At 43.8% G+C, this 26,389-nt stretch overlaps 1 protein-coding gene across 2 annotated transcripts in view; it reads left to right on the top strand.

Moving 5' to 3' along the window:
* The window catches only part of LOC147891857 (condensin complex subunit 2-like), a 29,530-nt gene extending 4,750 nt beyond the window's left edge, over positions 1-24,780 (top strand). For both annotated transcript variants that reach the window (XM_087388792.1, XM_087388790.1), the window contains 11 exons: positions 21,004-21,127; positions 21,721-21,782; positions 21,901-21,961; positions 22,141-22,347; positions 22,441-22,718; positions 22,894-23,041; positions 23,141-23,376; positions 23,585-23,618; positions 23,744-23,913; positions 24,003-24,110; positions 24,203-24,780. In XM_087388792.1, the coding sequence (XP_087244918.1) occupies positions 21,004-21,127; positions 21,721-21,782; positions 21,901-21,961; positions 22,141-22,347; positions 22,441-22,718; positions 22,894-23,041; positions 23,141-23,376; positions 23,585-23,618; positions 23,744-23,913; positions 24,003-24,110; positions 24,203-24,427 (1,653 nt within the window). In that variant the 3' untranslated portion in view covers positions 24,428-24,780. The remainder of the gene's footprint in view (positions 1-21,003; positions 21,128-21,720; positions 21,783-21,900; positions 21,962-22,140; positions 22,348-22,440; positions 22,719-22,893; positions 23,042-23,140; positions 23,377-23,584; positions 23,619-23,743; positions 23,914-24,002; positions 24,111-24,202) is intronic.
* The last annotated feature ends 1,609 nt before the right edge of the window (positions 24,781-26,389 follow it).

Below are 26,389 nucleotides of genomic sequence, written 5' to 3'. Positions count from 1 at the left end.
TGTGCTCTACCAACTTTTGAGTGCTTGCTTTAAGCCGTAGAGACTTTTCTTGACATGGCAAACCTGATTCTCTTTTCCTGGTTCAACACAATCTGCTAATCGTTGCATGTAGAGTTCTTCGTTTAAATAACCATTGAGAAAAGCATTCTTGACATCGAGCTGGTACACATTCCATTTGCTGAGTGTCGTTGATATCAAGAACCGTATGGAATTCATCTTTTATTGGAGCATAAGTCTCGTCATAGTCTTGATCATATTGCTGTGTAAATCCTTTTGTAACTAGTCTATCTTTGAATCTTTCAATGCTTCCATCTGGATTGTACTTCACTTTGTATATTCATTTGTTTGCTATGGCCTTCTTTCCTGGTGGAAGGTCACATAATTTCCAAGTATTATTCTTGTACAAAGCTTTTATTTCTTCATTCATTGCAGTTTGCTATTTTGGCTTGTCAATTGTATCTCCGAAGTACACCGACTCTTTTGTAGCAATGATAGTAGTCATAAGAGCATAGTTGGTGGTTTAACTCGAATTGCTTTGCCTTTTTGAGCATATGTCAATTTGGTTGGTGGTCTGCTTTTCCTAGTAGACCGTTTGAGTTGTTATTGCTCTTCTCGGGGTGCTTCTGGCACTTCTTGCTCTTCTTTATGAACCTTTTCTGTAGGTGACTGAGTAATCAGTGTCTCTATCCAATGTATTTGAGGTTTTTCATTTTGATTTCTCATCAAAGAGTACATCTTTAGAGATAATGATCTTTTGGTTGATCGGATTATACAACTTGTATGCTTTGCTTTCTTCACTGTAGCCAACCATGATGCATTTATATGACTTCGCATCCAATTTTTTGTGATGATCATCATGTATGTGGGCATATGCTATGCAACCAAATATGCGGAGATGCTCAATGCGTGGCTTGTGTCCAATGAATGCTTCATAAGGTGTCATACTTTGAATTGGTTCGGTCGGAAGCCGATTAAGCAAGTAGTTTGCAGTGGCTATTGCTTTTGCCCAATATTGATTCGAAAGGTGCTTCTCACTGAGCATTGCACTGTTTGCTAAAGTACTGTTCTTTCTTTTAGCTCTTGCATTCTGTCGAGGAGTATCTGCACAAGTGAATTATCTTTAAATGCCATTACCTCTATAAAAGTTCATGAATGCTGAAGACATGTATTCACCTTCTCTGTTTGATCTCATGACTTTGATCTTTTTGCTTGTTTGGTTTTTAACTATAGCTTTGAATTCTTGAAATTTGGAAAAGACTTCATATTTCTCTTTCAAAAAATAGACTCAACAATATTTGTTGTAGTCATCGATGAAATTTAAGTAGTAAACTGAAACATTGATGCTGCGGGTCTGGGCATAATCCCTTACATGTGTATGTATCAAATCAAGAATACCTCGTGCTTGAGAGGTGCTTCTGCTAAAGATGGTTCGCTTTTGTTTATGGAAGCAGCATGCTTTGTAAACTTTTCCAAGAAACTGAAGCTTAGGAATTCCAATTGCCATATTCTGATTTTTGGGATCTATCAAGCTTTTGAAATTGACATGTCCATATCTCTTGTGCCATTTTGTGGAAAGTGGCATCTGTTGTGGTTGAGTTGACATGACATGCAAATCTGATACTGAAGGTAGCATTCTGGACAAGCGTCCTTCCTTGACTGCTTTTCCTACTAGCTCATATCCTCTAGATTTGTATCTGATCGTGCATTCATCTCCATCAAAGATAACTCAATAGTTGTGTTTTGTCATTTGACCAATTGATAAGAGGTTCTTATTGAGCTTCGGAACATAGAGTACATCTTTCACCAATCCTTTCGTACCAGTGAGATTGTTCATAAGGACAATGTATTTCCCTTAAACTGGATATCGTGTGTTTTCTATTGTGTAGATGACATTTTTCTGTCCCTTTAATGGTTTCATCTCTGTGAATCATTCTTAATGCTTTGTCATATGAGATGATGTGCCGTTGTCGATGTATAAAGGATCCTGATTTGGTTGGTCGACCTGATAATTGCATTCCCCTTTAGAATTGCAATCAATGTCAAGATATATTGTTTCAGTCTTTTGCATATCCTTGCTTGCAAGAAATATGTTCTCAGGTTCATTGGCAGAATGACTGTGACTTGACTGTCCACCGTGATGATTTCCTTGTCCTCGGAAATTCCCTCGATTGTTGTTGGATTGACCGCCTTGGTCGTATTGCTTCTTGTGGCAATCTCTTTCATAGTGTCCAAACTTATGACAGTAATTGCACTAAATACTTGACACGTTGGTGGATGCATTTCCTCGTCCTTGGAATCTTCCTATGTTGGAATGATTTCCTCTTAGATTTTGATGCTGATTTTCCTAAATGAGGATGATGCTGATGTTGATTTTGTTGATGACTTTGTTATTGATGATGACTACTTCGTTGAAATGATTTGTCTCTGTCTCTGCCTCTGCATCTGCTTCTATCTGAAGTTGTGAATGCTTGATCATTGGAATGATCTTTGCGTGCGTGAATGGCTTCCGTCTTGGGTTCTTCACCAAGTAACACTGAGTGAAGTTATTCCAGTGTTGGAATTTGCCGTTGAATGGCAATACTTTAGACTAGATTCTCATATCCCTCTTCGAGCTCATTCAGGATGACTTCGACCATTTCTGCGGGATTCATAGTCTCTCTTGCTATTGCAAGTTGGTTGTTGTAATCCTTGATCCTGATCACGTAAGCATGATCAGTTTCATTGCTATTACGGAAACTCTGGTTGATTTGGTTTCTCAGTGTGACAATCCTGGAGTGTTCTTAGACTCATAGAGAGCTGCGAACATATCCCATGCTTCTTTTGATGTCGTGACTGAGTTGAGCTGTCCTAGCATGACATCTTGCACATTCTGCTCGATAAGATGATATGCATATTTGTCTTTCTTGTCCCATTTTGCCTGTGTTTGGGCAATGACAAGATTTGCTACAGGTGCGGACACTGTTGGTGTAGGTGTAGATCTCGCTATCGTTGGTGCAGCGACGGCAACATGTGGAGTAGAGCTACTGTTGGTTGGATCGTCCCAATGGTCTAGGTGTAGGCTTCATCGACATACTCCCATTTGTCTTGAAGTACAAGAATGGTCTCCATTTGGTATTTTCATGTGTTGTAATTGGAGTTATCTAGCTTAGTAGATGCCTCCAAATTGACGTTGCTAGTCGTAGACATGGTGCAAGAAATGTACTCAAAGTATTTGTGTAATCACTGTCTGAATCAACTGCAAATCTGAACTGTTGGTGATAATTAAATCTGTTACAAGGCTTGTGGCAAATGATGCCGGGAATAACCAAGAGGCTTTACAAGGCTTAAAATGATGTGCACAATGCCGAAAGGCGTTACATGTCGAGAGGGTATGCAAAGCTGTAGCCGTGGAGATGCCTAAAGCCGTGGAGTTTGATAAGATTTGGGCGGTTGGAGGTCGTTGAGAGAGCTGCAGTTTGATGGAGCTGTAGTTTTATCGATTTGTAGAAAGTCTAGTCGAGTGCCTTAGGAGCTTGATGGCGCAAAGGGAGTCATGGCTATTGAAGGAGTCGTGTTGTAGCTGTTGGACGAATTGTTGTGTATATTCCATGTAGAGGAGCTGTTGTGGGTTACCAATAAGCCGCTTACAGGGATATGAGACTGCGACAGAGGCATGAGCTCTCTTGGGAATGGCAGCCCCTTCTCCCAAGATGGAGCTTTTTTGCAATTGCAGCCATTGGCAAGAGCTCGTTGGAGAGCCGTGGAGAAGTAGCCGAGTTTGCAGGAGGACTCAGATGGAGGCTTGTGGCATCCTGTGTATGGCATCCAAAGCTATTTCTCTCTCACAATTAAGGGATCTCTTTCCCTAAGTCCTCTCGGGAAGAGAAGACTCTCACTCGAAGTCATATTAGTGTCTCTTTCAACCAAATCTCTCACACACTCATCTCAACAACCAAATACTCAAAGATGGATAATGAACACTCACGAAGGATAATGAATACTCAACTTCTCTCTCAATGAAGTCTATCAAAGAAATAAAAAAATCACTCATGAATCTCTCATGAAATGTATGGACGAAAATTTCTCAAAGCAATGGACATAATTTTTCTCTCAACGGAAGTAAAGGTCACTCAAGAGAAACTCTCGATCTCTCAATCTCACAATCTCTCACACGATGATCTCAATGCCTCAGCGGAAGGCAAGGGAGCTCTGAAACCATGACAAAATATGAAGAGGAGAGAGGAGAAGAGTGGAGATGAGGAGAGAGTGCATAGCTAGAGAGCACACCACAAATGACTAACTGTACACTAGATTTAGTTGAAATTGTAGAATATATACAAACCCATTTAGGGTTAGGGTATCTAACCCTTTTCTTTATAGCACTCTATGTGTTAGTGCTATGCACAATATCAAACACATGATGTTGAGATGGTTTCTCAACAACATGCTCAAAGGGAGAGACAAGCCACAATGCACATTCCCAGGGCCAACCTCCCACTCCCTTTTCTCCTAAAAAAAAGAGACAAGCCACAATGCACATTCTCAGAGCCAACCACCCGCTCCCTTTTCTCCCCAAAAAAAGAGAGGGAAAAAAACAAAGAAAAATCTGAGTTTGGTAGAGCACACATATCAGCCCATCTAAGTTACATACTACCATTCTCATTTTGATTTTCATCATACCAAATTACGGCGGTAACAGACCCATAATGAACAGATAAGAGGAATGCCAGAGAAATGTGATGGGACAGATCCTGTGCAAATGATTCATAGACAAGGGCTGCTGCAAATGTGAACAAAACATCCCACCTGGTACACTAACAATGGCCACAGTGTGGTGGATTACTTGTTCATCTTGGAAACAATAGGCAGGCATGCACCATAGACCCTTGAAGACAAGTATATAATAATTGTATCCAACGTGATGCTATACGATTTGGTCCCAAATTCAACTTGAACCATTGAAAGGCTGCCTTGTATGTTCGATTTGTAGCCTTTTGGAAGAGAAATGGCTAACATCTGCAGAGACACTAAGAGGATGTACTGAAGAACTTTTTCCTCAAAACCGGACAAAAAATCTTAGATGATTGAGATGGCTGTATTCATGAAGGCATGCATATTATCGAGTTGTGGGATGGATTTGTGCAGACTTTTTATTGGATATGGAGCTTTATGCAGGATCGTCCAAAATGGCTCATAAGTGTGTAGGCAGCTTATCATTAGAACTGGGATTTTGTTCAGCTTCCTTGCCAAGTCACTTCCTATTAATACGGATCTACTAGGAACTATCGTCCTTATGTATTGACCTACTAGGAACTACAAATACCGACCTACCAAGAAGATTGTCCTTATATACAGTTATTTCCTATTTTAGTCTGGCAAGTAACAGGATCTTTCAGGTTTTCTCGTCATTGCAAGGCTGGATGCCATCTCAAGACTTTCTTTAAGACCATTGGATATGGTGGCCTCACCCTCGTGTGTATAAAGAGTGGCTCGTGGAAAATGGTGAATGGCCTCGTTGTTGCCATGTGTGTAGAGGAGAGTTCCATCCCATAAATCAATATGCACCCTTGAAGATCTTTGGATATATCAGCCCCTTGAGCCTGTTAGGAAATGGAGTCAAGATGAGTCAATTTGGTGAGTTCTAGTCTAGTGTGTCCTATGGATGCCACATGTCACATTGGGGGTTATCCCATATGCATTGGTGTTCATATGTGTGTGTGTGTTCTATATAAGCGTTGTACTTGTCTAGTGTCAAATCAATCAAGTATCAAGCCTATAAGGTCTTTGGTCTACATGTGAGTACTTTCATTTTGTTCATTGATCTTGCTATTTCATTTCCATTTCATTATGTCTCTCTTTGAGTATTGTTATCTCTCTCCCTAGCCTATCCTCTCTCTCTCCCTCTCCACCATGCACCTTCATGTGGTATTAGAGCCTCCTTTCCTACCTTCATCCACTCCTTTCTCCCCATCTTGTTCTCTTCTCTTACCTTAGCCTCACCTTCAGAAGCTATGGAGCTTGGTTTTCTGTCCACGTGAAAAGGAGCAACTCGGTCACTATTCTTGTGGGAATTAGTGGGCGTCTTTGTAGAGGAAAAAGACAGCTCGTTTTTGCTTAAAAACAGCATGTTTTCCCCTAAAAAACAGCTTGTTTTTGCTGTTTTTGGGATGCTTTTGTGAAGGAAATACTTGCTTATTGTTGTGGAGATGTTTCCACTACTGGTCGTCCTAAAAACAGCCTCATTTGGAGCCCGTTTTAAGAAACGACCTACTTGAGAGCTGCTGCTACATCGACCATCGGCATCATTATGCGTGCTATTGCTGCTCATTGCTGCTTCTCCTCCACATGAGCTGAGCTATCCTTATTTTGCCCACAAATTGTTGCTCCATCTCCTGCACGATACTTGAGGAGGAGCAGCAGCAGGAGCCCATATGTGGAGACCCATCCTCCCCACGAGCGACAAAGGCCACCACTCACCTAGGTGATCCTCCTGTGATGCAGGTCCAGCATTCGCATTCACCCTTGTATCAACAGCAGCGAACCCCAGGATCTCCTGATGTTGCGATGGCGGAAGTTACGGACGTTAGCTCGGTAGTGGTTGAGAAGGAGAGGATTCAGAGCCCTGGCGAGCTTGATCAGCAGGAGGGGCCTGTGGTCACTCCTACTCCCCCCGCCCCCCTGCCCCTTCCCCCTTGCCCCCCCCGCCCCTTCTGCTATTGTGATCCTCACCACCCGTCCCCCTCTGTCATGTGCACGGATCGGTATCTGACGTGTACTAGTTACACAGAACTAGCTCAGGTTAGCCTGGGGAGGCTTAGAGCTAGGCAGGCTTGATTCTCGGGTTGAGTGGCAAGGGTATGAACTATTTATAGGTCTTCGCTATTTTTGGCGCCGGGGCCCGAGTCTATAAAAGAGGCCCAGGGGGTTCAGTTCTCAGTGTGCAGTTGGGAGCAAGTCTCGTTCCCAGGTGCTAGGTCTGATCCTGGATTGTGTCGCGGACGCGCGCCTGCATCTTAGCGTAGCCCAAGGCCCAGGCAGATCCAGGGCTTCACAGCGCCACCTGGTGGTATGGGACACCAGGCTGGTTGGGATCTGATTGGGAGTTCGTGCCAGTAGCTCAGCTTGTGGCTCGAGGGGACATCTTCTGATTCGGGATCATATCCCGTAGATGTCACGGTTGGGTACTGAGCAGCCTGCTCAGTTCTGATGTTGTGTGTGGTTATTTTGCAGATCAGGGGTTTCAGGAGTGCTGGGACGTGTTAGTTATGTCATGTGCACGGATCGGTATCTGACGTGTACTAGTTACACAGAACTAGCTCAGGTTAGCCTGGGGAGGCTTAGAGCTAGGCAGGCTTGATTCTCGGGTTGAGTGGCAAGGGTATGAACTATTTATAGGTCTTCGCTATTTTTGGCGCCGGGGCCCGAGTCTATAAAAGAGGCCCAGGGGGTTTAGTTCTCAGTGTGCAGTTGGGAGCAAGTCTCGTTCCCAGGTGCTAGGTCTGATCCTGGATTGTGTCGCGGACGCGTGCCTGCATCTTAGCGTAGCCCAAGGCCCAGGCAGATCCAGGGCTTCACAGCGCCACCTGGTGGTATGGGACACCAGGCTGGTTGGGATCTGATTGGGAGTTCGTGCCAGTAGCTCAGCTCGTGGCTCGGGGGGACATCTTCTGATTCGGGATCATATCCCGTAGATGTCACGGTTGGGTGGTGAGCAGCCTGCTCAGTTCTGATGTCGTGTGTGGTTATTTTGTAGATCAGGGGTTTCAGGAGTGCTGGGACGTGTTAGTTGGTATCAGAGCCAACTCCTGAGGTAGGAACTTCTGATGCGAGAAATTTGACGGATTTCTCTTCCAGGTATGCCCTAAAATTCGAGATTACCTGCTGCGTTTTTGCTGTCTACCTGGGGTAGAAGGGGTGAAGGAATATCTGGAAAAGGCAGGAAGAAGGAGAGGCTTGATTTCGAAATTACTGAAGAGCCTAAGTGAGAGAGGGAGTGAAGTTCTAGCTAGGAGGGTGTGGAAGAGAGGCGAAACAGGGCTGTTAGGTAGGAGATGGAATCGGGATGCTGGTCAGGGCTGCACAGAGGTAGGTGTCGCTGGTAGGTGAGGCTGAGGAGTGCGCCATCTGATGGTGCAGAAATCGGCCCAGGCAGGGGGTGCGTCAGGCTGAGCAGGGTGCGGTCAGTAGCATCTAGGGGTGGCTGGGGTGCGAAAAAGCACCACCTTCCAAGTTTGGAAGGTGGGGCAGAAAAAAGCATCGACCCTCCAAGATTGGAGGGTGTGCATGCTAAATTTAGCCCCAAGCCCCAATTTTGGGAGGCCAGCTTTTTTGGAAAGCGTGGCTAGGCTTTTCTAGAAAGCACAGCCTCCAGAATAGCTGTGCTATCTTCTATAAAGACTGGCGAGACCTCAAGTCCAGCCATAGCCTCAAGCTTGACAGCGCAAGAACAGCCTGCCCCTACCAGAATTCCGCCATCTAGTTACGGCTGCAATAGCAGCAGCTCTGCGACCTGCCTCTGCCTGAGATCCGCCTCCACGAAACGGCTGCAACAGTAGCAGCTATTCCGTACTGTACGCCCTGCAGCGGACCTGCAGAAGGACCCCATCACCTACGCGAGCTGATCGTTGGTGCACGACATCTTCTTTTTCCAGCCAGCTCTCTGATTTCGCCACATCTTGGAGGGACGGTTTCTTTCCTCTACTCTTCTCCTTCCAGTTTCGATTTTCCCAGCTATTTCTCTCAGCCTGTAATCGAGTCAATATTCAGCCATGTCTGATGCTCCGAATCCCGAGTTCACTATGGGAGAACGGGAATTAGACTACACTCCAGTGGGAGAGGATGATCAGGGTCTCTATGACGACCTGATCACTAAGAAAGCCTTCAGTGAGTTCACGACTGCTCTGGATGGTAAATTTGAGCAGGTCAACGCTAATCAATCGGGGTTGACACAGCAACTCCAAGGGATACAAGCTACTTTGACTCTTCTGGCTAGCACGGTTCAGGCACTCACGCATGTGGATGCCATGGCCTCCGTGCTAGGCCCGAATAATATCACTCCGGATCCCTTTCCAGGTGACCAGAAATCAAGAACAAAGGAGGTGGTTGACACTTGGCTGCACAAGTGGCAAGTTCACTTCCAATTTCACCCCTATCCAGACGAGAAAAAGATTCAGCTAGCAGCAGGGTTTATGTCAGGTAAAGCCTTGCTTTGGTGGAAAGAACTTCAGCCTAAGCCTGACACATGGACAGAATTTGAGGGTATCTTCAGGAAGGAGTTCCTGAAGAAGGAAGATGACTACGATATCGTCGGCAAGCTCAAAGCCCTCGATATGTCAAAATTGAACTTAACTTTTGAAGTCTATCTTCAGAGATTTAGGGATCTGCAAACCAGGGCCACAAAAATGGATCCTGTAACCTTGTTAGGTTTTTTCGTGGATGGTTTGCCAGACTCCTATAAGTTACAGATTAAGAATAACAAGTGCACAACATTGCAGGAGGCCATGACATATGCGCGCATATATGATGATACCATGGCCGGAACCAAGGCAACCACAGTTACCGAGACCAGCGGAAAGAACAAACGCAAGTTCTTTCAGCATGCGACTGGTATTGGGGAGACGAAGTCTACGGACAACGCCTCCAGGAAAAGCTTAACTCCTGCGAAGAATGGTAAGGCCCGTTTCCTTCGCACTCTCAGGCTCAAGAAAGAGGGCCGATGTTTTTATTGCGAGGAGCGGGGCCACACGAAGAATGAGTGTCCTAAGCGGAAGAACCAGAAATTGGTGCTAGGACCGAAGCTCCAGGCAGGTCCACATACCACAGCCAAGGGAGCCAACCAGGTTACGATGACAGGTATTTCAGTAAATGTCATTACTTGCCCCCTTTCTTGCAATTGTACCTTTAATACTTCGTTGTTTGGTTCCCATGATCTTTTCCGAGTTTATGGAGAAGTTAGGGACCAACAGGTTCACATTCTCTTTGATCCGGGCAGCTCTCACAATTTTGTTAATTACAAATTTGTGCAGAAGATGGGGCTGTCCACAGTACCTAGCGACCACACCTACGAGGTGCAGCTTCCAGCCGGGAAGCAGTTTTGGGATCGCAAGGTTGAAGCGCTTCCCATCCGGATTCAAGCCTACACGGGAGCTCTCACATGTTATGTTATGCATCTAGAGCATGTAGACTTGCTGATCGGGATAGAGTGGTTTAAAACCCACAATATACAGATCGGATGGACGGAGCATACGCTTTCTTTTGAAGACAAAGGCACCCAATTTTGTATTCAGTGTGATAAGATTACCCCTTCTCAGGGGCCTATTGTATCTGCGATGCAGCTTCGGAATATATTGAACACTTCTCATTATGATGTCTATCAGTGTGTTTTGATTCCACTTTCTTCATTTATTGTTTCGGTAGTTAACAAAAATGAATTAAGTGTGTTTGAACACCGAGAATTGAGAACGTTGTTAGATAATTTTCAGGACGTATTCCCAGCTCAACTGTCGGTAGGGTTACCTCCAGAAAGGGCAGTAGATCATCGCATAGACTTAGTCCCGGGGGCTCAACCTATCAGTGTACCACCATATAGGATGAGCCAGGTAGAGGAGGATGAGTTAGCTATCCAGTTTCAGGATTACCTGAATATGGGCTATATCCGCCCAAGTAAATCTCCTTGGGGTGCACCTGTCCTCTTAAGAAAGAAGAAGGATTCTTCCTGGAGGATGTGTATAGATTATAAACGACTAAATAAAGTTACAATTAAGAACCGCTATCCTTTACCTCGTTCTGATGATTTGATAGACCGTTTGGCCGGAGCGAAGTATTTCACTAAGATTGATTTGCGTACGGGTTATCATCAAATCCGTATCTATGCTAAACACATAGATAGGACCGCATTCCGGACTAGGTATGGTCATTACGAGTTCCTCGTATTACCTTTTGGTTTGACCAATGCTCCTGCTACTTTCCAGCAGATGATGAACGATTTGTTCAGAGATTATCTGGGCAAATTTGTTGTAGTGTTCTTAGATGATATCTTGGTATATAGTAAAACGCTTGAGGATCATATAGGACACCTTCGGGTTGTCTTACTTGTTCTAAGACAGCATAAGCTTTATGCCAAGATGAGTAAATGTGACTTCTTTATGAAGGAGATCATTTACTTAGGACACAAGATTTCTTCTGAAGGTATTAGCATTGATCTGGATCGTATCCAGAAGGTTTTAGATTGGCCTATACCTCAGACTGTGAAACAACTTCGCTCTTTCCTAGGATTTACGGTATTTCTTCGGAAGTCAGTCCGTGATTATTCACAAATCACGGTACCCTTGACCAACATATTGAAAGGTCGTGGACGCAGGTCTACTCAGCCGATCCCTTGGAATGATGCAATGAACAAGGCTTTTGAAACCTTGAAGTTATCTATCAAGGAAGCACCCGTTCTTGTATTACTCGATCCTACCCGGCCTTATGTTTTAGAGGCCGATGCGAGTGATTATGCGATTGGGGCAGCTCTATTCCAAGAAGGTAGACCTGTAGCTTTTGAGAGTAAGAAGCTAGACGACACTCAGTATCGTTGGCCCACACTCGAGAAGGAACTTTATGCGGTGGTGTATGCTCTCAAGGTTTGGAGACACTACTTGTATGGTTCAAAGTTCCTCGTATTGACTGATCACCAGTCAATTAAGTATGTGTGTGATGGATCAGACTTGAGAGGAAGGAAAGCCAGATGGGCAGAGTTAATGCAGGATTTTGATTTCGAAATACGTTATCGTAAGGGTTCGTTGAATAGTGTGGCGGATGCCTTAAGTCGAGTTAAGTTTGTAAATGCTTTGTCATTTACGGAAATATCCTCAGACCTATTTCAATCCTTGAGAGGGCTATACGCAACTGATAGTCATTTCAGTTCTTATTGGCAGAAAGTCCAGGATGGGAATTCCATGGTTGACCAGGACTCAGGGATTGTGCCACCTAGGATACAGGCGGCGGGAGGTCAGTGTGGATGATTAGGAACGGCTTGCTGTTCCGGAATGAAAAGATTTGTGTGCCTGATGTTCTGGACCTAAAATCCAAGATTCTCTGGGAGTGTCATGATGCTCCTAGTGCGGGACATCCAGGTATACATAGGACTCTGTCTCTTGTGAAGCATACCTTTTATTGGCCTAAGATGCGTGCATTTGTAGAGAACTATGTGGTAGGTTGCCGAGTTTGTCAGGTTACTAAGGCTGAACGCCTTAGGAGCGCGGGCTTATTACAGCCATTACAGATTCCAGGTAATAAATGGGAGAGTATTTCCATGGATTTTATTACTGGTTTGCCTCGTACGCGCAAGGGTCATGACTCTATTTGGGTCATAGTTGACCGTTTGACAAAAATGGCTAGATTCTTACCTACAAGAACAACTATTTCAGCTGTTCAGTTGGCTCACGAGTTTATGGACCACTTGTTCAAGCTGTATGGTTTGCCATCTGACATAGTCAGTGACAGGGACTCAAAGTTTACAAGTAACTTCTGGACACTTGTATTTGAGAAGTTGGAAACTACTCTAAGTATGAGTTCCTCGGATCATGCACAATCCGATGGCAGTACAGAAAAGGTCAACCAGTTGGTTGAAGACATGCTTCGGGCATATGTATCTAAGAGACAGTCTTCGTGGGAAGATTATCTACCCATGATTGAATTTGCTTACAACAGTGCAAAGCATTCTAGTACAGGTTATAGTCCTTTTATGCTTATGTACGGGTTTCAACCTAAGTCACCAGTTATGGTAGGATTAAAAGGGATTCAAAATGATGCTGCTAAGAACTTCTTGCAAGACATGCAGGAAATGTTGCAGTTTGCCAAGGAGTCTATTAGAAGTGCCCAAGATCGGGACAGATTTTATGCTAATAGACATCGTTCACCTAGAGAGTTCTCTGAAGGAACGATGGTATATTTGAGAATTCCTAAGGAATCCAAGAGCCTAAGTACTGGTTTGGTTCTGAAATTATCCCCCAGATACTGTGGCCCATTCAAGGTCATTAAAAGAATTGGACCAGTTGCATATCGACTAGAATTGCCTCCTGATGTTAAAGTACATCCAGTCTTTCATGTCAGTAGACTGAAAGAAGTATTGGGTGCAGATGATCAAATTGTTTCTCCTCATGAGATTATAGAAGTTACAGATTTAACTTTTATTCCTCACGAACCTGAATCTATTCTTGAATTCCGTGAAAGACAGATTCGAAATCGTACTATCACGGAATACAAGATTAAGTGGAAGGATCGTGTTGAGGAGGATGCAACATGGGAGACATTACAAAACCTCCAAAGAACATTTCCCGATTTCTTAGCGAACTCAGGAGTGAGTTCTTAGAGGAGGGGGAGTATGTCATGTGCACGGATCGGTATCTGACGTGTACTAGTTACATAGAACTAGCTCAGGTTAGCCTGGGGAGGCTTAGAGCTAGGCAGGCTTGATTCTCGGGTTGAGTGGCAAGGGTATGAACTATTTATAGGTCTTCGCTATTTTTGGCGCCGGGGCCCGAGTCTATAAAAGAGGCCCAGGGGGTTCAGTTCTCAATGTGCAGTTGGGAGCAAGTCTCGTTCCCAGGTGCTAGGTCTGATCCTGGATTGTGTCGCGGACGCGCGCCTGCATCTTAGCGTAGCCCAAGGCCCAGGCAGATCCAGGGCTTCACAGCGCCACCTGGTGGTATGGGACACCAGGCTGGTTGGGATCTGATTGGGAGTTCGTGCCAGTAGCTCAGCTCGTGGCTCGGGGGGACATCTTCTGATTCGGGATCATATCCCGTAGATGTCACGGTTGGGTGGTGAGCAGCCTGCTCAGTTCTGATGTTGTGTGTGGTTATTTTGCAGATCAGGGGTTTCAGGAGTGCTGGGACGTGTTACCCTCCCTCCATTTCCCTCTCCCTCCGCCCCCCTCTCCACCTCCTTAGTAGGTTCTTGAGCCTCCCCTCTCTCATGAAATCTCACACTCATCATTTACTACAAAAACACTCTCATAAGCGCTCTCTTTCTCCCTCTCTCTCCCTCTCTCTACACACAGCTAGGGCCCAGGACAACATGTCGGGCTAGACTCCCCTGAAGGTCTTCATTCATCATAGAGAATTGGAGTACATCCGTTCAGCATGGAAGCTGAGCATACAAAATCAAAACGTGAATGAATCATTACATGAGCTCTTAGGCTCTCTTTCTTGGCAACAAACCATTTGTCAAACTCTACATTACTTTCCTAATTACATGCCACTAATTGCAACTCTGGAGTCTTCGAAGCACTTGGTCACGCGAACCGCCTTCTAGACTCTTGTTAGGCTTCATTATGCTTAGGAAAATAACTCTTCCTAGTACTTGCAACAACCAATTAAAGCGCACCACCATGGCACTCATTAATTGTTAGCGCTTTGCATGCAAATAACACACTGTGGACTAATTTTAGTCATGGTGGGCGTCCCCATTGAACACATGTGCATACATAACAAATATAAAAATATATTTATTCTCTGGTTGACCGAAGTCAACACTCTTGATTATAATTAAGGGGCTTTGACCAAGGGTCAAGGCGTCTTAATTATAGTCAAGTCTCTCCAACCGAAGTTGGCTCAACTCTCCACTTGAAGTTGGTACATCTTGGTTAACCGCAGTTAACCTTCTTGGTATAGAGATGAAATATTTGCAACTGATCAGTTTGTGAGAGACCTCCAGACAGCTTACAGCCAAGTCCGGACAGCAATTGAAAGGTCTCAAGAGAAGCATAAAAGAGCTGCAGATAAGCATGGGAGACAGTTGGATCTTAAGGAAGGGGATTGGGTACTTTTAAAGTTCGAGAAAGCTAGGCTCCGCAAGTTCAAAGGCATATAGAAAGTGTATGCAAAGTTATCTCCCAGGTACTATGGTCCTTTCAGGGTTACAGAAAGAATAAATGAGGTTGCATACAGGTTAGCATTGCCAGAGCATTGGAGGATTCACAATGCATTCCATGTGAGTCTTCTAAAGAAATTTCAAGGACCAGAGCCTACAGAGGCAATATCAGAGGATCCACCAAAAGTGGATGAGCTGGAGGAGGTCCTTCAGTCAGAGTAGATTGTGTAACATACTGTACGCAAAGGCCCTCAAGGTAAGGAATTTTACACGTACCTTGTAAAATTCAAGAATTATACGGCATTGGATGTCAAGTGGATGGATGAAGACATGTTGTCCGATCATCCATAGCCTTTGGATGTTTACAAAGAAGCCTTTCAGTTGAGGTCAACTGAATAGAAGCCGAGGGATGTCACCACAATGTAAATATCCTAAGTCAAAGTACAATTGACCATTTTTTTGATCATAATTAAAGAGTTTTCCATCTGGATTAATTATGGTCAAAAGAGTTTTTCTATTGGTCAAAGAATTGACTACGGTCAAAGATACTTGACTTCAGTCAATTGGTCATTCTAGGATCTCGATCATTGACAATGGACTTAGCATACCACCATGATGCTTAAAGATATGTGCCATGAAAAGCTTAGTCATATGATCTATTGCCTTTATGGTTTTGCGAATCGGAATGAAATGAGCTTGCTTGCTGAATCTATCAATGATAGTCCAAATCCCATCATTCCTTGACTTTGATCTTGGTAAATAAAAAATGAAGTCCATTGTAATTCTTTCCCACGGTGCCTGAGGCACGGGAAGAGGCATAAGTAGGCCAGATGCCTTCCGTATATCATACTTCACTTTTTGACACGTAAGACATTCAGTAACAAACTGATGTATATCTTTCCGCATCCTTGGCCAAAAGAAATACCTCTCTAGTGCTAGAGTTGTTGCTGTAATTCCTCTACATAGGGAGGTGCATGGCATTCTTCCAAAATCTTTTTTCTCATCTCTTGGGTGATGCATAGGCAGTCATCTTTCATTAAATACCCATCTTTCAGGGAATAGTGATTGGTGGACTGCCCCTCTTGCATTTGCTGTAAAATTTCACCAAAATTTGCATCATTAGCATATTGGTCCCTCATGCCTTCTAGGTCCTGATGATAAGCAATGGTCACATTATTGACCTGGGGTCTTCGGGACAAGGCATTTGCCACTTTGTTCCGAATTCATGGAGTATGGATAATCTGAAAATGATACATTGACAGCATATTTGCCCATTTCATATGCTTCTTGGAGAGTTTTGTTTGAGTTAGAAAATATCTCAGACTTTGGTGATCTGTTTTAACAGTAAAATCTGCACCCAAAAGATAATGCTTCGATGTGTTCACAGCATGAACTACAGCCAACAATTCTTCAGATATCTCTCAGCATCACGTAATCTTCGGCTTTCGTATGCTACTACATGTCCATTCTGATGTAATGCAATCCCAACACACTCATCGCAATCAACATCAAAAGGTTGATAAAGATCCGGGACTACAAGAATAGGCTCTGTAGTCAACTTCTCCTTGAGGGTATTGAATGCTTTCTTCTGTGACATCCCTGTTGGAATATGAAGCCAAAGTGAATAAAAAAGTGTACTAGTGGTTTTATAGTCTAGTGAGTCCTAGACATGCCACGTGTCATGTTGGGAGATATCCCATAGACATTGTGCCTTTCTAGAGTCTAGTGGCAACACTATATATTGTTGTGCTTGTCTATTATCCAATATATCAGTCAACATCAAGCTATCAATACATTGTGAGTATTTTGGTTATTGCCTTGCACTTGTACTTTCCTTCCTTTCCATTTTGCCTTTCATTATGCTTTCCATATTTCCATTCTGTTCCTAGCTAGCTACCATGTCTCTTCATATGGTATCAGAGCCCTTCTTCCTAGCCCTTCCCTTCCCCTTGCTTCTCCATGAGTTGAGGTTGGCCGGAAAGAGAAGCTGCGGTGAACTTTCAGGTGTGCTTCACAAAGAGAAGCCGATGTGTGGTTTTGTGGTAGGAGCTATCAAATTGCTGCTCGAGCCAAAGGTTGATCAGACATACTATTGGCCACTTCAGAAGTGTGTGGAGTTGTTCGGGGTGGAAGTGTCCTTCATGATGAAGTGAGCACAGAAGATTGGCATTGAGTCGGTGTCCACCCTAGTACACCGACGTACAGACATCGACTACTCGCCCTCCAAACCCTCGGCAAGTTCACATAAAGCAGTTTTTCTGGAACAAGCACCAACTCAGAGAAGAGCCTTGTTTTTGCATCCTCTTTCTCATGAGTTGGACCTTAGTGAGTTGGAATGTGCACGGGCTCCATGACCATGCTCGTAGTCAACCGCAATACCAGATCCTTCGGCAGGAGTTGCAGAGGGCAGTGGACTGTGGTAGGACGGGCAGTGGACATTCTTTTGATTCAGGAGCATATGTTCTCAGCATTAGGCAACGGACATTAGGTGGCGACACCACCTCCTCCCGGGGAGAGGCTCGGAGGTGTAGTCCCCTGCAGTAAGACAGAGCGGACGGGTTTGCATCTCAGTCTCACAGATAGTGGCTCTAGAGGTTTATGATCAGGGCGAGCTTATCCTAGGACGGGCAGTTTGGATGGGAGTTAGGATGCGAGAGTCCAAGATTGGGATTCTGAACGTGTATGCCCCAATGTGTAGACAGCACTGTCCGGCCTTTTGAAAGAGGTTGATAGAGTGTCTTCCGGATGTAGACTCCTAGATTGTTGGAGGGGACTTCAACAATTTGGAGTTTGGGGAAGACAAGCATGGCGGTGCCTCCTTCTCTGAGATGCCAGCAGCAGAGCGGAGCACCTGGGAGCAGTTTATCTTCATGATCAATGGTAGAGACCCGTGGCGAGAGCCAAAGTTTAGCAGGATAGATGGCAGCCTCCTCTTCTCTTTCAAACATAGGAGACATGATGGACTACTTCAAAGGCTAGACCGCTTCTACATTGGGGACTTAGAGCTGTACAGAGGTGGCTCTATCGGGATTCTAGTAGGCACCATGATGTCAGACCACTCTCCAGCAGTACTCCACTTAGAGCAGCCCCGCCGAGGTCTTCTGCAAAAGGGGGTCCGCATTCTAGAGGACCTCTTGCAGGACGAGGAGATTCAACAAGTCATGGCTGAGATTTTGCAACAGTTAGAGAAGGCACCTTGCGAGGGATGGGCTTCGTGGGTGGCCAACGCGATCTTGAGGAGCAATGAAGAGTTGCAGGCTCATGCTCTTAGGCGGAGGAGGGCTCTTTAGGAGCGCGAGCAAGCATTGTGGAGAGACCTTGCTTCTATAGAGAGGCTTAGGGAATAGGACCTAGGATCCCAGTGGCTTAGTGGCAGGTTTGAGAGCGCACGCCTTGAGCTTCAAGACACAGAGATTTGGCGGACTGAGTTCTTCTATCATTCCTCTCGGACCTAGGATCCCAGTGGCTTAGTGGCAGGTTTGAGAGCGCACGCCTTGAGCTTCAAGACAGAGATTTGGCGGACTGAGTTCCTCTATCATTCCTCTCGGGCCCGATGGGTACAGCAAGGGGACATGATGACAAAGCAGTTCTTTTAGATCATTGGGTCCCGATCGACAGGCACATAGTTGTAGCGTCTACGGGATCCGTAGGGCATCATGCACACTTACCCGCATGAAATTTTAGACTTGACCATAGGTTTTTATAGCCAGCTCTTTCAGACAGAGAGGATGACTCCAGCTTGTCTTGTGGCCTATGAGGTAGTTTGGGATCCCGTTTCGACAGTAGTCTCGCAGGATTTGTGTAGTAGTCTTGAGGAGCCTTTCACAGATGAGGAGCTTTGGGAAGCCCTCAAGGCTGGCCCAGAAGTGTCCTCGCGAGGATGGCTTGACTCCAGCCTTCTTTCAAAAATTCTAGGAGATCATATCCACCCCTTTCTGCCTAGCTTGCCAAGAGAGCTTCGACACAGGCTCCCTCAATCCCTGAGCAGGGGATGGATTTGTTCGATCTTGAAAGGGGGAGATAGGTTAGACATTCAGGATTGGAGACCCGACCACTTTGCTTGATACTACATACAAGATCCTCGCCAAGGTCTTGAGTTTGCGGTTACGGTCCATCTTATTGACATTAGCCACTACACATAGATTGGGTTTGTTTAGGAGCGCAACATCCTGGACAACATCTTCACATTCTGGGAGATAGTGGATTGGTCTGGGGAGGAGTCAAGCCATTGGCCATCATTCTCTTGGATTTTGAGAAGGCCTACGATAGGGTGTAGTCGTCTTTCTTGGAAGGTACTATGCGGAGATTGGTTTTCTCAGACAGATGGATCAGAGGAGTTTCTGCGCTCTGTGCGGGAAGCTCTAGTCAGATGCTTATTGGTGGACACATGGGCGAGGCCTTTCCTCTCTCTCGCTTAGTCTGTCAGGGCTGCCCCCTCGCTCCCTTCTTCTTCTTGTTTGTGGCGGAGGCTTTGGGCTACTACTTGAGATCATAGGTGGCGGGCCTCACAGGGTTGAGGCTCCCAATCAGATAGTAGTAGGAGTTGCTAGACTTTGAGTTCGCAGATGACACAGACTTGTACGTAGAGGGCACCATAGCGAGTTTGGAGAGAGTCAGGGGAGCCTTGGCTATCTACTTTGAGGCCTCGGGTGCGCGGATCAACTGGACAAAATCCATAGGTTTCTTCAAAGGATCTAAGGAAACACAGGAGATTCGAGAGTGGGGGCTTCCGATGGATACCACGGGGCCAGACAGCGAGATACCTCAGGTACCAGGTGGGTATTGATATTATAGCAGAGTAGCAGATTGCCTTGGTCCTCGAGAGTGTTCGGCGCAAGCTTCTCTACTAGAGCTCGGCCAAACTCTCTCTAGAAGGCCGTGCCTTAGTGGCAAACCAAGTCTTTCTTGTCGGGGCTTCGTATATCACCTCCTGTGGGTGTTTTTACAAAGGTGCATTGGACAGCTCTGATGGTTGGTTTGGAATTTCCTTTGGGCAAGATCGGACGGCACGAGGAATACTATAGTCCGGGTCGCTTGGCAGACGGTGATCATGCTACGGTGATCATGCTGTAGGCATTAGGAGGCATCAAAACAGTCGAAGTAGGTGTCGCCATCACACGTTGTTGGCAATCCCCTCAATGCCCTCGTCCGTACGTCCATACTCCCTGTACGTTCCGTGCAGCCCTCAATCCCATCGTCCATACGTCCGTACAGCCGTACGTCTAACACATGCAAGCTTGGCATTGATAGTGACCTCTCATTCTCGTGAGTCGTGACTTGTCGTATGTTGTTTTGCAGGTTGCTTATGCTAGCAGCTAATCTATTTCAGGGTTCATTGATTGCAGCCAAAAACAGCCTGTACAGGCCGTACGTTCACCGTACAGGCAACTGTATGACCTTTTTGGGGTCTTGGCTGTGCTAGCCGAGAGCTCTTGGTCTCTCTCTCTCTCTCTCTCAGTCTCTTCCCCTTGTGCAATGGGCAGACAATGTGATGCAACTTGGAGCCAGGTGATTGTTGTGGGCTCCTATTGCACTTCAGGGATAAAGAACATGATTTGCAATTATTGCGGGCTGGAGCTTACTTCAACTTCTCAGAAATATGCTCTAATTTAACAAGGAAAGAGTCTGGTGTAATTTCTTCAATCTGGACCTGAACAATCTCAAAATATGCTAGATATGGGAAAATTCATTTGTATGAAAATTCCACAAGTTAATGCATCCTTGATGAGGCCAATAAAAAATGTATTATGCAAAGGCATTTTTAACCTCTTGAAGTTGCTCGAAATCATCTTAAAAGAATGAATGTGCGTATTGAACCTGGGATGATGATATCTACCTTCGTTAAAGGTTCTCAAGTAATTGAAAAGAATGTTTGTATCAGTGATTTTTTTTTTTTCAGTCAAAATCAGTAATATGGGGCAAAAATGAATAAATTGACATACAAGTGAAAAGAAAGCTGTGTAAGAAGTGCACTATGATTTTTAGTCATGCAAGGAAAAAATTTTCCAGTGGCAGAAGTCCTGTGCTGTACACATTCTGTTCTTACAGTTCTTTTATTCTGTTTACTGTTTATATTTTTCATGTTTTAAGTGTGAGAACTGAATGCATATGCTTCATGGCTACAATCCTTTAAACAGAAGGAAATCGGTTAATTGTCTGTGTGGCTAGGCAAGCTGCACACTGGAGGCAAGTGTCAAGATATACTCTTACAGAGTGGACTCGGTTCATACTGATACCTTTAAAGTGCTTGGTGGAGTAAATCGTACAGCAGCTGATGAGGAAGATGCTAAGGGTACAGACGTGCCTTGCTCCTTGCTATTCAACAGAATTCTTTAAAAACAAATGTCAATTACATGGCTTACCACTGCAAATGCACGGGAAAGCAACTTTTCCTCAGTGTGAGGGTTCAATCCGCCCCCTCAAATGGGCTCCAAGAGTCTGGATTCAACTTTGTCATGTACTTCAAAAGAGCAAAGCTGTGATGTTGGGTTTCAACAAGTAGTTATCGACAGTTTTCTATGCTGAAGGCACAGGAAATAGAAAACTTGTCATCATAGGGGGAAGGATTCCTAAGTAGTCTTCTATGCTCAAGGCACAGCAAATAGAAATCATGGGGGGAAGGATTCCTATGAACGCACACGTTTCTATACAAGTTCACACTGGGGGATTTGTTAACTGAGTTCCTGATGGAAAGCTGCTAATACAAAATATGATGGAAATACGGTTTGTGAAAAAAATTGGTGCCAAGTTTTAAGAGTATGTGGACAAAGGATGGTCAAAATAAGTGCATTTTGATTTTAAAGTGGGTTTTCTCTTTTCTTTTAATTTCTTTTTTTTTGGGAGGGGGGGATCTGCTTTTTAACTTGGTCATGATTACGTGTGCAGATGCTGGCTCTTATGATGTTGAACGAGATCAGGAAAATGCTTGTCTGGACACTCATAGGAAAGTGAGTGAGAAAGTAGTCAAACGTTTAGTATCATAAAACACTCTGCCCTTTCCTGCATATCTGCAATACTTGCCTTGACTGCTTGTTTGGAAGTACTATTGAGTTGACAATAGTGCAGATCACAATGTCAGCCACATTGGAGTCATCATACGATGCCATCAATGCAAAAAAATTTGATGGTAAGGAATAAAATTTGGCTGTCTTGAATAAAATTACTTTTTATAAAAACTATTAAGCAAATTCTCAACCTAACTGGGGGAAAATTCTCAACCTAACTCCAAGATTGAGGCAAACAGCGGGGAACACACATTGCTGATTAAAATCCAATTCTTCTGTGGTTTGCATCTTGGTTTGGCAGTTGCATTTACAGTGGACCCTCTATTTCAACAAACATCAGCCCAGTTTGATGAAGGGGGTGCTAAGGCATTTCTGTTAAATACTTTGAACGTGTACAGTGGCTGTACGGTGGCATTTGATTCGAGTAGTGTGCCTAACAAAAGCTTGAAAACTACAGCCAAGTCTGCTGAACAAGTGGCCATAGCTGATCTATCCTATATAAGATCAGGTGAGCTATATGATTATACTGTCCTGTTTTCAAAAAAAAAAATCAGTCAAGGCATTGGCTTTTACAAAATTTTCAACCATATGTGATTGACAGATGTTGAGCAGCTTACGATGGCAATGAAAGCTGAGACTGACATCTCACCAACGCTTAGAAATATTCTAAGTATGTTGGAGGATCCATATCGTGCAGCAGCTGAGGCTGAATTCACAACAAGAGATGCTGACCCTAATGCCCTTGATAATGTGGCGGAAGTAGGGGAGATATTTGATTCCACTACATCAGATGACTTTGAGGACAGCTTTGAGTCATATGCTGGCACAAGTCCAAGTTCTGGTACCAGGGTGTCAAGTGGCATGAGTGAAGAAGTTGAGGTATTGATATATAATTGCACATCTGAAATGGTGTGTATATGCCTTGTAAGCCTGTATGTTAGCAACTCCTATTGACGGCTTTCTGATCAACAGGTCATTAAATATTAGGTCAATAAATTAGACAGATCCTTTATAGTCCCCTTTGTCTTTTATTGACTTGCATATCTTTTTCCAGGATAGTATGGGAAGTGGCATAAACACAGATATGGAAGATAGCTTGGAGATATCCGAGATGCAAACTATACATTGGATTGCTGCAGGAATAGGTCTACCATCTAAATCAAATGCTTGGGCTGGCCCTGAGCATTGGAAGTACAGAAAAGGTATAAATATGAGAAATGTAACACCTGTCATATTCTTCCCTGATGAGTTTGCCAAGCCCTCATAGTTTCTTGAATTTTCTATTTTATGGTATCTTGCAGGGGAACAAAGACTCACTGAAACTACTGGAAAAAGGATCAAGAAGAGCAAAAAAGAGCTGTTTTCACTTGATTTTTTAAATCCTCCACAGATTGACATGTCTAATTTTGCTCCCATCCCTAACAAGAAGTCTTTGATTTTGTCACAAAACGGATCTGCTGTACCTACCCTCCTTCCTCAGGATTGGCATTATCAAGCAGATAATCTTCTCAGGCTATATTTACATCCTACAATCGTGGTAATTAAAATGGCATTCACATTTTTGCTGTTCTCCTCTACCTGAATGCCTGCTGCACAAACTGAGTTGTTGTTGAAAAGCATATAAGACTCACATTTTGGTGGCATGCACTCGAATCCTGTCATGTTGAAGACGTTGAAGAGAGATGATGCTTTACTTGCAACAATTATGTGGTATACTCATCTATTTCTTATTGTGTGGATTTCAGTTCATTAAAGGTAGAAGGCGTCGGAAACAGATTGGTACATTTTTCTGCCACTGATTCATCTTTTAGTGGATGTATCAGTAAATCGTATTTCTGAGTTGGAAGTCCTTCATTTTGAGAGTGTGCCATCGCGTAACTGTTTGTAGCTTGCTTGTAATTCAGACCACTTGAAGGACAGGAGCAAGAGTTTAGATGATACATCATCTGAACTACAATGGGATGAAGATGGTGATGTTATTAATAACTTAGGAAATTCTGACTGGGGTAATGAAAATTTGGCCAGTGAGGGTGTGGACTTGTTAAATGATTCCTTGTTGCCGCATCCTCGGAAGGTAGACCAGTCTTGACTGATTTCTCTCCTCATGTATTTTTGCACGTTCTGCTTGCAGTTTCAGCAATCTAATGACCCAGTTTTTTGCAGGTTCAAAGAATGGAAGTGAAGTATGACAAAATGTCAAAACAGGTTGATGTCCGCGTGTTGAAAGAGACTCTATGGCAGTGTATGCAAGAGAGGCAACGTTTGAACCAGGTTGGCTTTGTAGTTTCCAGGATTGTAAGTGATATGTTGGGAAAATAGCTGCACTGCTAACTGCACTGGCTTGCTAAAATTATTTTATTCAGGTTCGTGATGAGCAAGGAGTGTCTTTCCAGGGTCTCTTAAGCAGCCTGCCAATGGACTTAGCAGCCACAACGTTTGGCGAAATCCCTGTCCACCTGTGCTTCATCTGCCTCTTGCACTTGGCAAATGAGCACAGTCTGCATCTCCAAGACTCTCCTGATCTGAATGAAATACAGATCCGAAATACCGTCTCTCACGGCCTTGTTTCAGGAGAAATCGACCCGTGAGCTGTGATACTGACACAATTGAAGCCTTTGCAAGAAGAGCTCATATAGAACAAGTGCTTGTGAGCACTGCCTTGGGTTGTGCCAGACGCAAATGATTGTCAAAATGAATGGATGATTAATTTGCAACACCTATGATGGAAGCTCGTGAGTAGAACCATTGGAAAGTTTGAATCAACCTCTTGCAAATGCAAAGCCATTTGCAAACTGTCTGTGTGTGTGTGTGAGGGGGAGAGAGAGAGAGATTGATGTAATCAAAATAGAAAGGGGCCACTTGGCAAGAAATGGTTAACATGTTAGTATAGCGCTGCTTGGAAGGCAGTGCTAATAAGGTAAAACATACGTATTCCTCTATCCGTTGGAAGTTGGCAGCAACGGTTGTTGGTTATCTTTGAATATTCAGCTTATTTCTTAGCTAGAGTGGTGCTTTTTTGAATGAAACCTAGGATATCCATAGCAAAAAATTCCAGTTTTGAATTCTTCTCAATCGGAGATGTATGCCAACCTTTAAAGGGAGATTCTTAAGTGAAGCAACTACACAAATTGAAAATCTTGAGAATGCTTGAAATCAAAAGGGTGCAAGAGCTTGAAAGGTGGTAAGCTTGCACCATAAGTCCTACCTTTGATACCATGTCACTTGTTTAATAAGATGTAGACATGATGGTGAAGAGAAACATAATTGTTTGGTGTAAGTTGAGTGGCATGTGATTATTGATAATCAAAGTCTTTTCCTTTTCTCCCTTACCCTTTCCACTTGCCTAGCAAAACAAAGGTTAAAGGATCTAACTCATTAAGTAAGATTAATGCCATTTTCAAAAATCACGATCTCTTATAAGACCACTTGATTTTAAAAGCTTGGATATCAATTAGTTTAATACATACATGCTTTATAATTTTACAGCTTTTTGGCAAGATAAGCAATTCAAGGTGTGCCTTGCTAATTTCCCTAAGAATATAATTATCTTTCAAATGTTATTTAAATTAGAACAAGATGAAATACAAAGTGCATATTAGTACAACAAATAAATAACAATTTTAGTGCATATAAATTGTAGCTATCTATTTGATTCCATGATTGATATCAATGTGTACTAACTCCTAAGGAGTTAAATAAAGTGAAACAATTTCTTCATTTTAGATGGTGATTCTAGAAAGGATAATAGAGTTGGAAAGATTGAGTGAGACAAGGCTAAGAGCGGCATATGGCATTAAGGTCTAAAAAGTTTGTCGCAAGAAGTGGTTTGATTGCAACCTCTAGAATAAAGACCTAAAGGAAGGAGACTTTGTGCTTTATATAGCTTAAGGAATACAAAACGTAAGTTAAAATATTGGGTAATGGGTCTATATAGAGTTGTGGAAATCACATTGTGAGGGTCATATTGAATCGCAACCCTGGATGGAGTTGAGATGGATGGTTACATCAAAGGTAGTAAGCTCAAATGCTATTATGGTCCCTTAACACTACAAACACTACCAGCCATCCATCTAAAAAAAGAGCTAAAGAGAGAGGTCGTGTGCATGAAGCAATAGGGGATAGAGCTCGGCAGGTTAAAGCAAAAAACTTAAGGCTAGTGACAAGTTGCAAAGCATCCGTGGAAGGATTAAACCCCATGGATGATCTCACTATTGCTTCAGCTAGGGTACAAGTGGATCTTAACTCTGAAGGGAGACTATTCGCTCTATGGAAGCCTTTGTAGACCTTGGGGCAAGCAATAACCTGATATCCTACGAGGTGTCTACCCAGATCTTGACATCTGAGGTAATACTTGAACCTACTCCTATCATGGTACGCACAATGAATAGATAGAACTTGCCTGTAATAGGTTGTGTGGAATTTACCATATCGGTAAATAACCATAGCGTGATTAGTAGATGTTATGTTATGCTTGCAGGTGCCATGGATGAATGGGTTGGAAGAACTTGGTGTTGGACACTTAGCTGCCAAATTGATTGTGGCGGGAACAC

This window comes from Dipteris shenzhenensis, chromosome 17 (genome assembly GCF_047967505.1).
Source record: "Dipteris shenzhenensis isolate YYH24624 ecotype China chromosome 17, Dip_SZ_1.0, whole genome shotgun sequence".
NCBI lineage: Eukaryota > Viridiplantae > Streptophyta > Polypodiopsida > Gleicheniales > Dipteridaceae > Dipteris > Dipteris shenzhenensis.
This window is presented reverse-complemented; position numbering and strand designations above follow the sequence as displayed.